Source organism: Oncorhynchus masou, chromosome 30 (assembly GCF_036934945.1).
Source record: "Oncorhynchus masou masou isolate Uvic2021 chromosome 30, UVic_Omas_1.1, whole genome shotgun sequence".
Lineage (NCBI taxonomy): Eukaryota > Metazoa > Chordata > Actinopteri > Salmoniformes > Salmonidae > Oncorhynchus > Oncorhynchus masou.
The window spans coordinates 52778281-52792093 of NC_088241.1; the positions used below are offsets into that span (position 1 = coordinate 52778281).

Sequence of the window (13813 nt, forward strand, 5' to 3'; positions counted from 1 at the left end):
TTGTGTTTGTTGTCTGAAGCTTATGCCTGCCTATACCATAACCCCACCGCCACCATCGGGCACTCTGTTCACAACGTTGACATCAGCTGGCCCACATGACACCATACACCATGGTCTGCAGTTGTGATGCCGGTTGGACATACTGCTAAACTCTCTAAAACTACGTTGGCGGCGGCTTATGGTAGAAAAATTAACATTAAATTCTCTGGCAACAGCTCTGGTGGACATTCCTGCAGTTAGCATTGCCAATTACACACTCCCTCAAAACTTGACACATCTGTGGCATTGTGTCATGTGACGAAACTCCACATTTCAGCATGACCTTGTATTGTCCCCCAGCACAAGGTGCACCTATGTAATGAGCACGCTGTTTAATCAGCTTCTTGATATGCCACACCTGTCAGGTGGATGGATTATGTCAGCAAAGGAGAAATGCTCACTAACAGGGATGTCAAAAAATGTGTTCACAATTTCTGGGAACTTTTGTTTCAGCTCATGAAACATGGGACCAACACTTTGCATGTTGCGTTTATATTTTTGTACGGTATATTTTAATTCAATAAAATCATCCAAGGACAGGTAGGCCTGCTGGACGCATGAACAGACACAGGCACATGCCCGCATGCTCATAAACGCCCCAACATACAGAATCAGAGGCAGCATAAAAAGCATGGTGGTTAGGCATTTTAATAATTAACATGAACATCATCAGTAAATACTGTAGAATCCCTGTGTATTGATCTCATGAGCAAAAGCCCTCAATCCAAGAAACACCAAATATTTTCTTTGTGTCTAACAAATTTCATCAGCCCCTTCAGAAGTGAACCAGTGAGTGTGTTTGTGTGTATTAGTGAGTTTGTGTAAGCTGGACCAAACCAAACAGGCCTCAAAAGAAACTAAGCCGTCAGTAGTGTATGTGTCTGTGTGTGAGAGAGAGAGAGAGAGAACCAGCCTGACCAAACCCATCTCTCCACAAGGCCCCAACTCACCTATAGTCCTGATTGATTGCCTCCGCAATCAGCAATTAAGCTCTAGTGATCATCCAGAGGAGGGGTGTCTCTGCTCTCCACCAGCCCAGAGACGGCCTCACTGGGCAGGGCTACGTTTGGCCCGGGGCTGGGCTCATTGGAGGAGGTTAACTCCAGCATAAATAAGCATCTTTGCAGTCATTACAGGGATTAGGCAGTGATTCGCCTGCAAGGAACCAAGAGGCTGCCAGAGGTTCACTACAGTTCACAGCCTGACTTATAGGGAGAGGCCCGCCGAGATTACTGAGTGTGTGTGAGAGAGGCAGAGAGAGACAGAAAGTGTATAAGTGTGTCTCCAATCTGAGCCTCTGGCTGCCCCTTGATCTTTTGCATGTTTTGGCAGTGTGAAAGGGGATAAGGAGAGATGGAGAGAGAGCAGAGGGAGAGGAGAGATGGGCAGAGGGAGAGGAGAGATGGGAAGACAGCATAGGGAAAGATGGAGAGAGGAGAGATGCAGAGGGAGAGAAGGCAAGATGGAGAGAGGGCAGATGGGAAGAGAGCATGGGGAAAGATGGAGAGACCAGAGGGAGAGAGAGAGCAGAGGGAGAGGAGAGATGAGAAGAGAAGGAGAGATGGGGAGAAGCATGTATGTTATAACTTTCCTAAATTTCTCTCTTCACTTTAAAACAAGAAACACCCATTAAATGGGGTCATTATTTGGGTATTAATTAAATTGACTACATTTTAATGAACAGAATTTAGGCACAAATACAAACAGATGCAAATTTCGTTAGCGGCGATGAGCAACAGAAAATCATCCATTATTTATTAGTCCCGTCAGTCATGTTTTTGCATTTTTCATCAGAACAAATATTCCCATTTGAACAGAACAGAGCAGCACAAGGCCAATTTGGGGCAAAATCAACACATTTCTTCATCAAATATATGCTCTGTGTTTCTCCAACAGTCACTCAGAGCTGTGTGAACAAACAGGTCTGTCCAAAGTCTAACAGTAGGAATGGAGGGGCAACAGGAGCATGATGGTCAGTGAGTGTGTGCTCACATACATTATACATGGGCAGACAGGCCCTGTCTGTTCATACAACAGACTGAATCTCAGTCATCATCATCTTGTCTTTCCAGTGCATCTTCCATCGTCACCCAGAGTATCTTAAGCAAAGAAACCTTGCTCAGTTAAAGGGCCCCTCTGAGACCCTTTGTGTGTGTGTGTATTTCCGAATGTCTGTCCGTGTTTGTGTGTGTGCATGTGTAAATGTCAATTTTTCTATAGACACTGTGTATTGAAGTCCATTCACTGTGACCTTGAGTGTCACCAAAAGCTCACTTTACAAGTAAACACGTGTTGTGTGTGTTCCGTGACTGGATGTGACATTATCATCTAGCGTGGATGTCAGTAATCTCAATCTGCAGTTTGACAGCCTTTGCCTCCCCGACTTCTACGCCACACTTAGGACATGTCAGGTAGGCGTCGGCGATGGAGTGACTCTTGACGCAGTAGTAACAGAACACATGACCACAACCTACCACGTGAGGCATGGTAGGCCACTCCCCACACAGAGCACACTCCTTCCAAACCGCTGAGCCCTCTCTCACCCCCTCCTCCCCTCCCTCACCCACTCCTAGGGGGTAGAGAAGTGAATAGATGGTTGTCTTGATCTTCCTCATGTTGACTAGAGGGAGGAGGAAGATGAGGAACTCAGCGAAGCCGTGCCACAGCAGCTCTCTATTCATGTACTGGAAGGCTGCATCCCGGACCACCTGGGGCTTAGTGAACACCGCACGGATACCCAGGATCCTTTCTGTCAGAGATGGGTGGCGCCCCTTCCTCAGGAACACCAGGAAGTTGATCAGATTGGCTACCTGGGGAGATATCAGCAGCATGAGTAACAGCTAGACCAGGGTTTCCCAAACTCGGTCCTCGGGACCCCAAGAGCTGCACGTTTGGATTTTGTCCGAGCACTACACAGCCGATTCAAATACTCAACTAATCATCAAGCTTTGATCATTTGAATCAGCTGTGTAGTGTTCGGGCAAAAACCAAAACGTGCACCCTTTGGGGTCCCGAGGATGAAGTATGGAAAATGCAAAGCTAGCCAATCAAAACTCAGAACTTTACTTTATGACCCTACCTGGGTAAGGCCGGTGATCAGAGAAAGAACTCGACGCAGTCCCAGACGCAGACCTCCATTGGCCGGGGGACTGCCGCCCAGCCCCAACCCCAGGGAGAGGAGCAAGCTGTGGGATCGCTCCGTCAGCCAGCGGGGGCCGACTGTCAGCAGGGCCAGGCCCAGCCTCTGTCTCCTGCTCAGGGCCCTGTAGCGCTGGGATAGTGACAGAGTGTTGTGGTAACGGAGGTTCATCATAGACTGGCCCACCGTAGCACTGTTGGGGTAGACTGTGAACCTCCAGAGAAGGAGCTGGAGCAGGGCCTTGAGTTCAGGCTCCACGGGAGTGAGCAGGCCTGGGCGGAAGTGTTGGAAACACTGGGAGAACTGGTTCCACACCAGCTGGTCCAGAGCAGAGTCCAGCTCAAAGGCATCCAGCTGGTTGATCCTCAAGACAGGAGTCTGAGGGTCTGGACCTGAACCTCCCTCTGGTGGGGGATGGGCTCTTCCGGTAGAAGCTGAAAAAGAAGAAGAAGATGAGAATCAAAAATGGTACTTGTAGGCTACATCACATACATACTGTTTGCAATACAATTGATTTATCAAAGGTGCTCCACAGTAACATAGGCCTAAATCCCCAAAGAAAGACTCCAAACTTTTGGCAAGAATAAACTGTCTTGGAAGGACAAAACCTTGAGAGGGACCAGATGTAAAGGGATACTTTGACATTTTGGCTATGAAGCCCTTTATGTACTTCCCCTAAGTCCGATGAACTCGTGGACACAATTTGAATGTCTCTGCATCCAGAATGAAGGAAGTTCGAGGTAGTTTTGCGAGCCAATGCTAAGTGCAATGACGAAGTCTACAGGAACAGCTGGCATTCTAGCTGTCATATAGATGTCCAGTCTTTGCCCTAACGCTAGCCAGCAACTTCCTTCAAACTGTACACAAGAGACATAAAAATGGTATCCCTGATTTCATCTGACTGAGGAAGTACTGTAGATAAAGGTCTGCATTGCCAAAATCTCAAAAGGAGAAGTTGCTTTTTTACAACCAAATACATTGTTTTGTAAATGCCATGTTATAGAAAGGTCCAGATTTCACTTGTTTTTGAGAAACTTATCGCTGGTTGCGTTTCATTTCCTCATCCTTGTTGTGTAGTACAGGGATTCTAAAAAATGGTTCCAAAAACACCCAAATACATCCTTATAGAAACTGAAACGCTGTCAGTATATCGGCAAATTGGCAGGCAAAAATATCGATTTCGATTGTTATGTAAACTTGAAATCGGCCCAAATTAATCCGATTAATCGGTCGACCTCTAGTCCAAACACACCAAGACAACCGAGAAGAGGACACAACAAAGCCTATTCCCCCTCAGGAAACTAAAAAGATTAAACTGGCCTTCTTTAGACTAGTTGAGTATTTGGAGCATCAGCATTTGTGGGTTCGATTACAGGCTCAACATGGCCAGAAACAAAGAACTTTCTTCCAAAACTCGTCAGTCTATTCTTGTTCTGAGAAATGAAGGCTATTCCATGCGAGAAACTGCCAAGAAACAGAACATCTGGTACAACACTGTGTACTACTCCCTTCACAGAACAGCGAAACTTGTCTCTAACCAGAATAGGAGTGGGAGGCCCCGGTGCACACCTGAGCAAGAGGACAAGTATATTAGATTGTCTAGTTTGAAAACAGACGCCTCACAAGTCCTCAACTGGCAGCTTTATTAAATAGTCCCCGATAAACACCAGTCTAAATGTCAGCAGTGAAGAGGCGACCCTGGGATGCTGGCCTTATAGGCAGAGTTCCTCTGTCCAGTCTCAACGTCAACAGTGAAGAGGCGACCCCGGGATGCTGGCCTTCAAGGCAGAGTTCCTCTGTCCAGTTTCAACGTCAGCAGTGAAGAGGCGACCCCGGGATGCTGGCCTTCTAGGCAGAGTTCCTCTGTCCAGTCTCAACGTCAACAGTGAAGAGGCGACCCCGGGATGCTGGCCTTCAAGGCAGAGTTCCTCTGTCCAGTTTCAACATCAGCAGTGAAGAGGCGACCCCGGGATGCTGGCCTTCTAGGCAGAGTTCCTCTGTCCAGTCTCAACGTCAGCAGTGAAGAGGCGACCCTGGGATGCTGGCCTTCTAGGCAGAGTTCCTCTGTCCAGTTTCAACGTCAGCAGTGAATAGGCGACCCCGGGATGCTGGCCTTCTAGGCAGAGTTGCAAAGAAAAAGACATCTCTCAGACTGGCCAATAAAAAGCAAATATTAAGATGGGCAAAAGAAACAGACACTGGACAGAGGGAATATCTAATGAAATTTGCATGCCTCAGCTCGAGTCACAACAAAATGGAATACAACATTGCAGATAAAGTTTGGAATGACAATTTCATGTGCACAACATGTAAAAACCTACATCACCATACTGACAGCGTTTCAGTTTCTAAAAGGACGTATTTGGGTGTTTTTGGAGCCTTTGCTCATGTTTTTTCAGATCCCCTTTACTGTCACAATGAGGATGGGGAGGGGGGGGGGTTCTCAAAAAATTGTCTGGACCCCTCTATAACATGCTATTTACATTAAAAATGTAGATTTGGTTGTAAAGAAGCTAAATTCTCCTTTAAGATGAGAAGTCCATCCTGTTATGCATTTTTTATAGTGGATCTGGAATCACTTTTCACATGTAAAACCCATCCTAAATGTGGCCTTTGAGTGTTGCAATGCGGAGGCACATGGGGTCTTAAGATGGACACACACACACGGTCTTAGCCGAGATAGGGTTGTGCGGAAGAATCACATCAACAGGGATTAGCCTAATGGCGCAGTCTTGGCTACACCGTAACCATCTGCCAATATGGAACTATTTCACTCCCCGGTGGACTCTATATGAGCTCCCACCACTGTGACGTCTGGATGACTCCTCACTGAGTGTGTCTGTGTGAGTCCATGTTTGTATCATCCTTGGTTTATCTCTCTCTACCCCCCCCCACCCCAAATGAAATGGTTTAGAAATGAAAGGCTGAAGGAGAGAAAAAGAGAGAGACCTTTGTGCTGTGGTGAACAGGATTTGTTACGTGGCTTTAAGAGATTTCAGCTCTGGAATGGAAATATGGCAGCTTTGACTGAAGGGGTCAGTTGTGACATTTAGACCGAGTTACATTCTAATAAGCAGCACTGCGGTGCTTAGAGTTTATTTTGGTCTATAAGAACATCCTGCATTCATGATGTTTCAATAGACTTCAGATGATACAGTACCACCCAGTTACATTTAGAAATGAATGAAATAGGTGACATTTTAAAGGAAAAAAGTAATTCAAGTTTAATTTAATTCATGACACTATTTACGAGTGCGGCATACAATGTCTATTATACGAAGTTAGAATTTAATTTATAAAGTAGCCTAAAACTTACAAGGAAATAAGTAGGTGAATATCAAATAATTACATAAAGATTCTAATACATATAACCTAATTTGTTATGTCACATCATTTAGGTGACATAGCTAAGCATAATTGGCCCTTGGTAAATAATAATACACTTCATTTGTATAGTGCTTTCATTCAAATTATCTCAAAGCTCTACTGAGAAAGAAAGGAAGTAGTAGCCCCACGTTTGTATGCACTGTCTCAGTGTGGGCGTATGCGCATGCCTGCATGTGTGTGTGTCAATCAGGTAGGCAGGCAGGGACATACGTAGATAATCCACAGGTCCACAGCGCCAAATAGCCACACAGTGCCAAGTGTGAGAAATAGCCCCCTCTCTCCATCCCTTCCTCCTTCCCTCCCTCTTGGGAGAATCCCCTGGCCTGGTACTCCCTTCAACGCTGTTATTGAGCAGTTGACAAGTTATGAATGAAAATGTTTTATTTGGGAACACAGTATCGACAGTCGGCTATCAATAGTACTGTGGCTGTTGTCAGGGGCTTGTCAATATTAATGTAATTATGATGTAAGAGGATGAGAGAGATGTTAGAGTCAGGCCACTGTAACGTCTTCGAGACACACACACACACACACACACATCAATAGCAGGATTACTATTGACAGCTACCCTCAGACTCTCAGCTATATGCCAAATACATAACAGCCCCACACTTCAGTCAATACTCTCTGCCTATAAAAATGAAGTAGTGAAATTTACAGGGCTTTCACCACAGAACTGGAAATCTATGGCTCTTATGTAATGGTCAGAAGTCACCGATCAATGGGCAGTGGTTAGGCCTATTGTAAATAAAGGACATACACTTACAGAGGCATGAAAGAGCAAACACACACACACACACGCACAAAGATTATGTTCAAGCATTGAACAGGAGCCATCGACTTCATAATGGATCAACACAGGGAGAATGCCCTCTCCTGGAGCTGGTGAGTGAGTAGAGTGAGAGTGAGAGAGAGGACTGACTGACTGAGTGTGGGTTATTGCCTAAAGTTATCCACTATAGGCCTAGTTCTGAAATCAATACAAAACAAGTAAAAATCTAGAAGCCTACACATTTCATGGGGTAAATGTAATGATTTTTAAATTCTATATTTAAGATTGCTTCAAACAACAGCATTTTGGGGATATTTAGAGATTTAGGGAAGTCTGAGACCAAATGAATCATTACTAGGACAATGTCAATACACAACATATGGATATACTGCCACAACAACAAGGCTAGCACAAAGGGTTTATATGGAGCAAAAACCACTCCTGCACCATGACAAATAATAGGATAAAAACATGAGCGCTCCACGGCATCCAAGCTGCAGTCTGCTGCTCAAATCAGGGCTTATGACAACTGGCGCAAAGTGATGAATGAGTGACAGATAAGATTGCGGCATATCAACTGTCACCCCCACCCCTAGGCATCATCCTGTCGGCTACCATCTACTGATGGAAAAAGGATAGGGGAAAAAAGAACAGAAAAAAACCTGAGTGAAAACAGATAAGCACAAACTGCTCAACGACAACACTCTGACCTTGAGTCTGTCTGGTTGTCACAACTGGACAGGACATTCCTGAAGAGAACATAGCAGCTCAGCTCCAAGCAAGGCTAGAAGGAATCAAGGGAATTTGGGAGGGTGGCTAGACTGTCATCTTGACCTTCGGTTTAGACATAGTGCCAGGGATGGCACCTTTAGGACAAGAGATAGGGAGGGAATGGGGGTGGGTGTCTTGATCCCCAAAGGACAGGACACATAATAGTGATATTATCCCTATCTTTTTTCTGATCACTGAGGCATAATTATATATATAAAAGCCTCCTTCAGATATAAAATGCCTAATATATGTATGCCTGGCTTTGTATATAAGCAATTATTATGCATCAAACTCCTGGCTTAGACTCTCGTACACAAATACCAAGGCAGTTAGCTTTGCTTGTTAGCCTACATTCTCTGAACTAAAATATAAACTGTTACAATTGGCTCTCCTACTGTGTGGAATATGCCTTTGGCTCTCACCCTACATTTCTCTTCTCATGTAAATGAATTTGTGTAAAAGGTCTGGAGAATGTAACCTTCCATTCTAAGCACTCAAACCTCTTTTATTCCTCTCTTTATTGCTCTTTTCTCTCTGGCCAGAGTGCTAGGCCTACTAATGTTTTCTCAATGAAAATTAATGAGAATGTCAGTTTTGGAACTTTTAAAAAGTGATGTCATGGCCATTACAGGTATGCTAAGATTAGCCAGGCGGTAAGAGGACTAATTGTTATGAGTCTGTTTCATAAAAAATAGATGCGTGTAAATGCACAGAGTGGTCCTAGACCCTGGCTCCCTCTCTCTCTTGGTGTGTGTGTGTGTTGCACTCAAATGCTTAATCAGGACTCCCCTACTCACCGAAAACTAGGGTTGCAAACTGACTAGGGTTGCAAACTGACTAGGGTTGGAACTTTCAATAAATTCCCTGGATTTCCAGAAATCCTGGTTGGAGGATCCCGGATTTCCTGCTTATTCCCTCCTGATTCCGGGAAACCTCTAACTCGAATTTTGGGAAAATCAGGGAATTTATTGAAAGTTTAATACATTTTGCAACTCTCTACCTAACACCATAGAGAGCCAGAGGGCGAGGGGGGCCTAGTTAATGCCTGAAAAAAAATATCACTTCTGCCTGACACAAAGATTTGTGCTCTGCTTAATCTGGTTTGCTCAGAACGTAAATTATTTAGGAGAATTAATTGATTTTGTGAGTACAAAGGTGGAAGATACAAAGCTTGTATGAGTAATAAGTACAGCAGGGTTTGCAGGAAAACAACTTAAAAACTCATGAAACATTTAGGAGGCCAAGGAAGTGCATCGAATGGTGAAGCAAGAACAGTTAATGAATGAGACATTTTTTTGTTGTGCCTGATGAAGTAATGCGCAACGGCTGTGGCCTAACCTCATGCAAATAAAATGTGTAGCGTTAAGAATTTTTGATCAACTAATGCATGACAGAAGACAAACGGTGATGTGCAAACTTTTGTTCTCATGTTTCATCAGTTGTACACAGCAATTAAAAATGATTGAGGAAATGGAATGCTTAACGTGCCAGAGTGCCAGACAGACCCTGGCTTGTGAAGACCCAAGCACTGTTTTTTTCTCTCTCTAAAGCGGACAAGGAATGCTGTTAAAAGATGTGCTCATGTCTGGAGCAGTCACTCATCACAGTAAAAACACTTCACAGAAACGTGCTGGGGTGATGAGTAGCCTAAACTCGCCTGAGGCCTGAAGGCTTGCGTTAGCTCCCCAAGCAAATGCCTAGGCTTTAGCTCAGCAGGCTAACAGAGTGTTGAGGCTTTTAGGCTAGACGAACCAAGTTCAAACACAGCCTGTCAGACGACTACCCCTGCCGACATTTGAACTTTGGATTCATTACAAACATTCCGACTGAACAACCCTTTTAGAGGACAGGGTCTGAGTGTAGAGAGCTTTTTCAAATGAGTGCAGCAGACAAAGCCGTGTCCATGTTAATGCCTGTTAGAGAAATCTATAGCTGACCTCTTGACCTCTAGCTGAGATCACACCCCAGTTTAACTTCACAAATTCCCTTAAAAACCCACTCAATATGCTAAGTGTTCTCTCTCTCTCATCCAGTGTAATCATCTGCTCTAGAATCTCTCGATAACAACACTCATTCCTAGTTCTTAATTCGTAAAGTCTACACATATCAGCCATTTAACAAAAAACGCAAAGCTCCTCCATTTTGATAATAAGGCAAGAGCATTACGTGATAATCAGTCAGAGGATTAGGTTGGCACGAGGCAAAATGGCCAGCTACAGAGTAATTGTAAAAGAGAGATAGATTTTTTTTTAAATGAATAGAGGACAATGATTGAGGGGATAGGGATGGAGTGAGTGGCCTCTTGAAAATCAATCAAATCACCTACTGTACAGAAATAATGACATCTCTTTCTCTCTCTCTGCTTTTCGACTGGCCTGGAGTGAGATAAGCTTAAGGCTGAAATGACAGTATAGCCTACTCCAATAACCAAATGTACAGTACACTAATTAATACCTATGGGGATAATTCCTGTTATAATATAGCCTATATACAGTATATACAGTATTCACTATATATACAGTACCAGTCAAGTTTAGACACACCTACTCATTCAAGGGTTTATCTTTATTTTTTACATTGTAGAATAATAGTGATGATAACAAAACTATGAAATAACACACATGGAATCATGTAGTAACCAAAAATATTTTAGATTTCACATTCTTCAAAGTAGCCACCCTTTGCCTTGATGACAGCTTTGCACAATCTTGGCATTCTCTCAACCAGCTTCACCGGGAATGCTTTTCAACAGTCTTGAAGGAGTTCCCATATATGCTGAGCACTTGTTGGCTGCTTTTCCTTCACACTGCGGTCCAACTTATCCCAAACCATCTCAATTGGGTTGAGGTCAGGTGATTGTGGAGGCCAGGTCATCTGATGCAGCAATCCATCACTCTCCTTCTTGGTCAAATAGCCCTTACACAGCCTGACGGTGTGTCGGGTCATTATCCTGCTGAAAAACAAATGATAGTCCCATTATGTGCAAACCAGATGAGATGGCATATCGCTGCAAAATGCTGTGGTATCCATGCTGGTTAAGTGTGCCTTGAATTCAAAATAAATCACTGACAGTGTCACCAGCAAAGCAAGCCCACACCATCACACCTCGTCCTCCATGCTTCACGACGGGAACCACACATGCAGAGATAATCCGTTCACCTACTTTGCATCTCACAAAGACACAGCAGTTGGAACCAAAAATCACAAATTTGGACTCATCAGACCAAAGGACAGATTCCCACCGGTCTAATGTCCATTGCTCATGTTTCTTTGCCCAAGCAAGTCTCTTCTTCTTATTGGTGTCCTTCAGTAGTGGTTTCTTTGCAGCAATTCGACCATGAAGGCCTGATTCACACAGTCTCCTCTGAACAGTTGAAGTTGAGATGTGTCTGTTACTTGAACTCTGTGGAGCATTTATTTGGGCTGCAATTTCTGAGGCTGGTAACTCGAATGAACTTATCCTCTGCAGCAGAGGTAACTTTGGGTCTTCCTTTCCTGTGGCGGTCCTCAGCTATCATAGCGCTTCATAGCACTTGATGGATTTTGCTACTGCACTTGAAGAAACTTTCAGAGTTCTTGAAATTTTCCAGATTGATTGACCTTCATGTCTTAAACATATGATGGACTGTTGTTTCTTTTTGCTTATTTGAGCTGTTCTTGCCATAATACTGACAATTAACAGGCACACCTGCTATTTGAAAAGCATTCCAGGTGACTACCTCATGAAGCTGGTTGAGAGAATGCCAAGCGTGTGCAAATGATGTCATCAAGGCAAAGGGTGGCCACCTCATGAAGAATCTCAAATTTAAAATACATTTTTTTTTTTGCCTACTACATGATTCCATGTTATTTCATAGTTTTGATGCCGTCACTATTATTCTGCAATGTAGAAAATAGTAAAAATAAAGAAAAACCCTAAAATGAGTAGGTGTGACCAAACTTTTGACTGGTACTGTATGTATGTATGTATGTATGTATATATATATATATATATATATATATATATATATATATATATATATATATACATATATATATATATATATATATACATATATAATTTTTTTGTAAACATTACAGTTGGTGGTTGGATTAATCTTGATATTCAAGTGGTGTTCTGATGATATTCAAGTAATAGGCATTAAGGTCATGATTAGTGATGGGGAAAATTGATACAGTTAAATATTGTTATTTTTGAGGATATATATCGTATTATATATTTTTGACAATATTGCAATATTATTTTGCCGCTAGTTGGCTGTACCTGCACCAAAACTCCAGTATTTTTTCCTTCACAGCGTGTTCTCCATCTTCTTTTTAAATAGGGAGCCAATTAGTTTTCAGCACTTTTATTTCCACGACTGATAAAAACTCGTTTTCTCATGGCTCTCTCTTGTCTCTCTGCAGCAGGCATATGGTGAACAATATGTTTTGAAAATCCAATCACAATACATATCCTATCGACACCTAAGTATCTTGATAATATCTGGATCTTGATGTCCCTGGCAATTCCCAGCCCTTGTCATGATACAACTGCAGCTTGCTGTCAAGGTGAAACACGTCATTGGAATTTCTAGCAAATAAATGTAGTACACGTTTGTATTAATTACGTCGATTGTTGCAGAACCTTTCCTCCGTTGCAAAACGTTTTGCAACAGAAACCGTTTACGCCAAAGGGAGACGGTTTGCATCGAAACGAGAGTTTCTATTGGACAAATTCAGGTAGGTCCCTCCCTTTTCCTATATTTGCTTCCGTTTGGTTCTTAAACGGTTCCCATTGCAATACCTAATTTATACACACCAGGGATGTAATCATTAGTCCACAGAGTAGCGTTTTGCAACGGAAACGGTTTATATTGGACAGATTCAGATAGGTCCCCCGTTTCGTTCCTAGTGAATAGACCGCAGCTTGACCGCCATACTGTCATTTTGATAGTGTGAAGTGGATAGTATTTGAAAGCGACACAGCTCATCGATACTGAACTGTACATAATGCAAATCAAAGCACAGAAGACATGGCACATGAGTATACATTCCAACGAAGTAGCATATGCATTGCCCACTGTTCGCAATATATCTCGCGCAAATATATCGTTTGCCGTTTAAACGTAATTTGAATATGCAGCCAATATAACTTGGCAATGGATTGTATTTCATATGACAAAAAGGGGACCGATATTTACCCATTGTTTTGCTTGAAATCGACCGTTTGTCACCTAGATGTCAACGCATTTCATTTCCGGGTTGTCAACGCTAACCACTCCTCTAAAAGCGAACGGGCCAATCGACAAATGAGTGCCCAGCAGCAAGCATGTTTAGCCAATTGCATTAGGTCGCTGATTAAGTGATGGTGCACACTGTCATATCTATTGGGTGAAATACCACAGTGTGCCGTTACTGCAGCAAGGTTTGTGTGTCCTGTTGCCACAAGGAAAGGGCAACTAGTGAATAACAAATACCATTGTAAATACAACCGATATTTATGTTTATATTTTCCTCTTTGTACTTAAACTATTTGCACATCATTACAACACTGTATATAGACATACTATGACATTTGATATGTTTCACTAGCCAATAAAGCCCCTTTAATTGAAATTGAACAAACGTGTTAACGCAACAGCAAGGTAAATATTAAAATCACGGCGGGAAGCATAAAGTGCATGAGGGAAGATACGGGAAGATACCTCAAATTAGCTCAGTCG

General features: G+C 43.0%; 1 protein-coding gene across 1 annotated transcript; it reads right to left on the minus strand.

Annotated features, from left to right (window-relative positions):
- Positions 1-541: 541 nt before the first annotated feature.
- On the minus strand, positions 542-13366 carry pex2 (peroxisomal biogenesis factor 2). Its single transcript, XM_064949290.1, has 3 exons — positions 13292-13366; positions 3119-3612; positions 542-2849 (listed from the first exon to the last, which is right to left on the minus strand). Exons 1-3 carry the CDS (start codon positions 13293-13295, stop codon positions 2364-2366), a joined length of 984 nt encoding a protein of 327 aa, XP_064805362.1. The 5' UTR covers positions 13296-13366; the 3' UTR covers positions 542-2363.
- Positions 13367-13813: the final 447 nt, after the last annotated feature.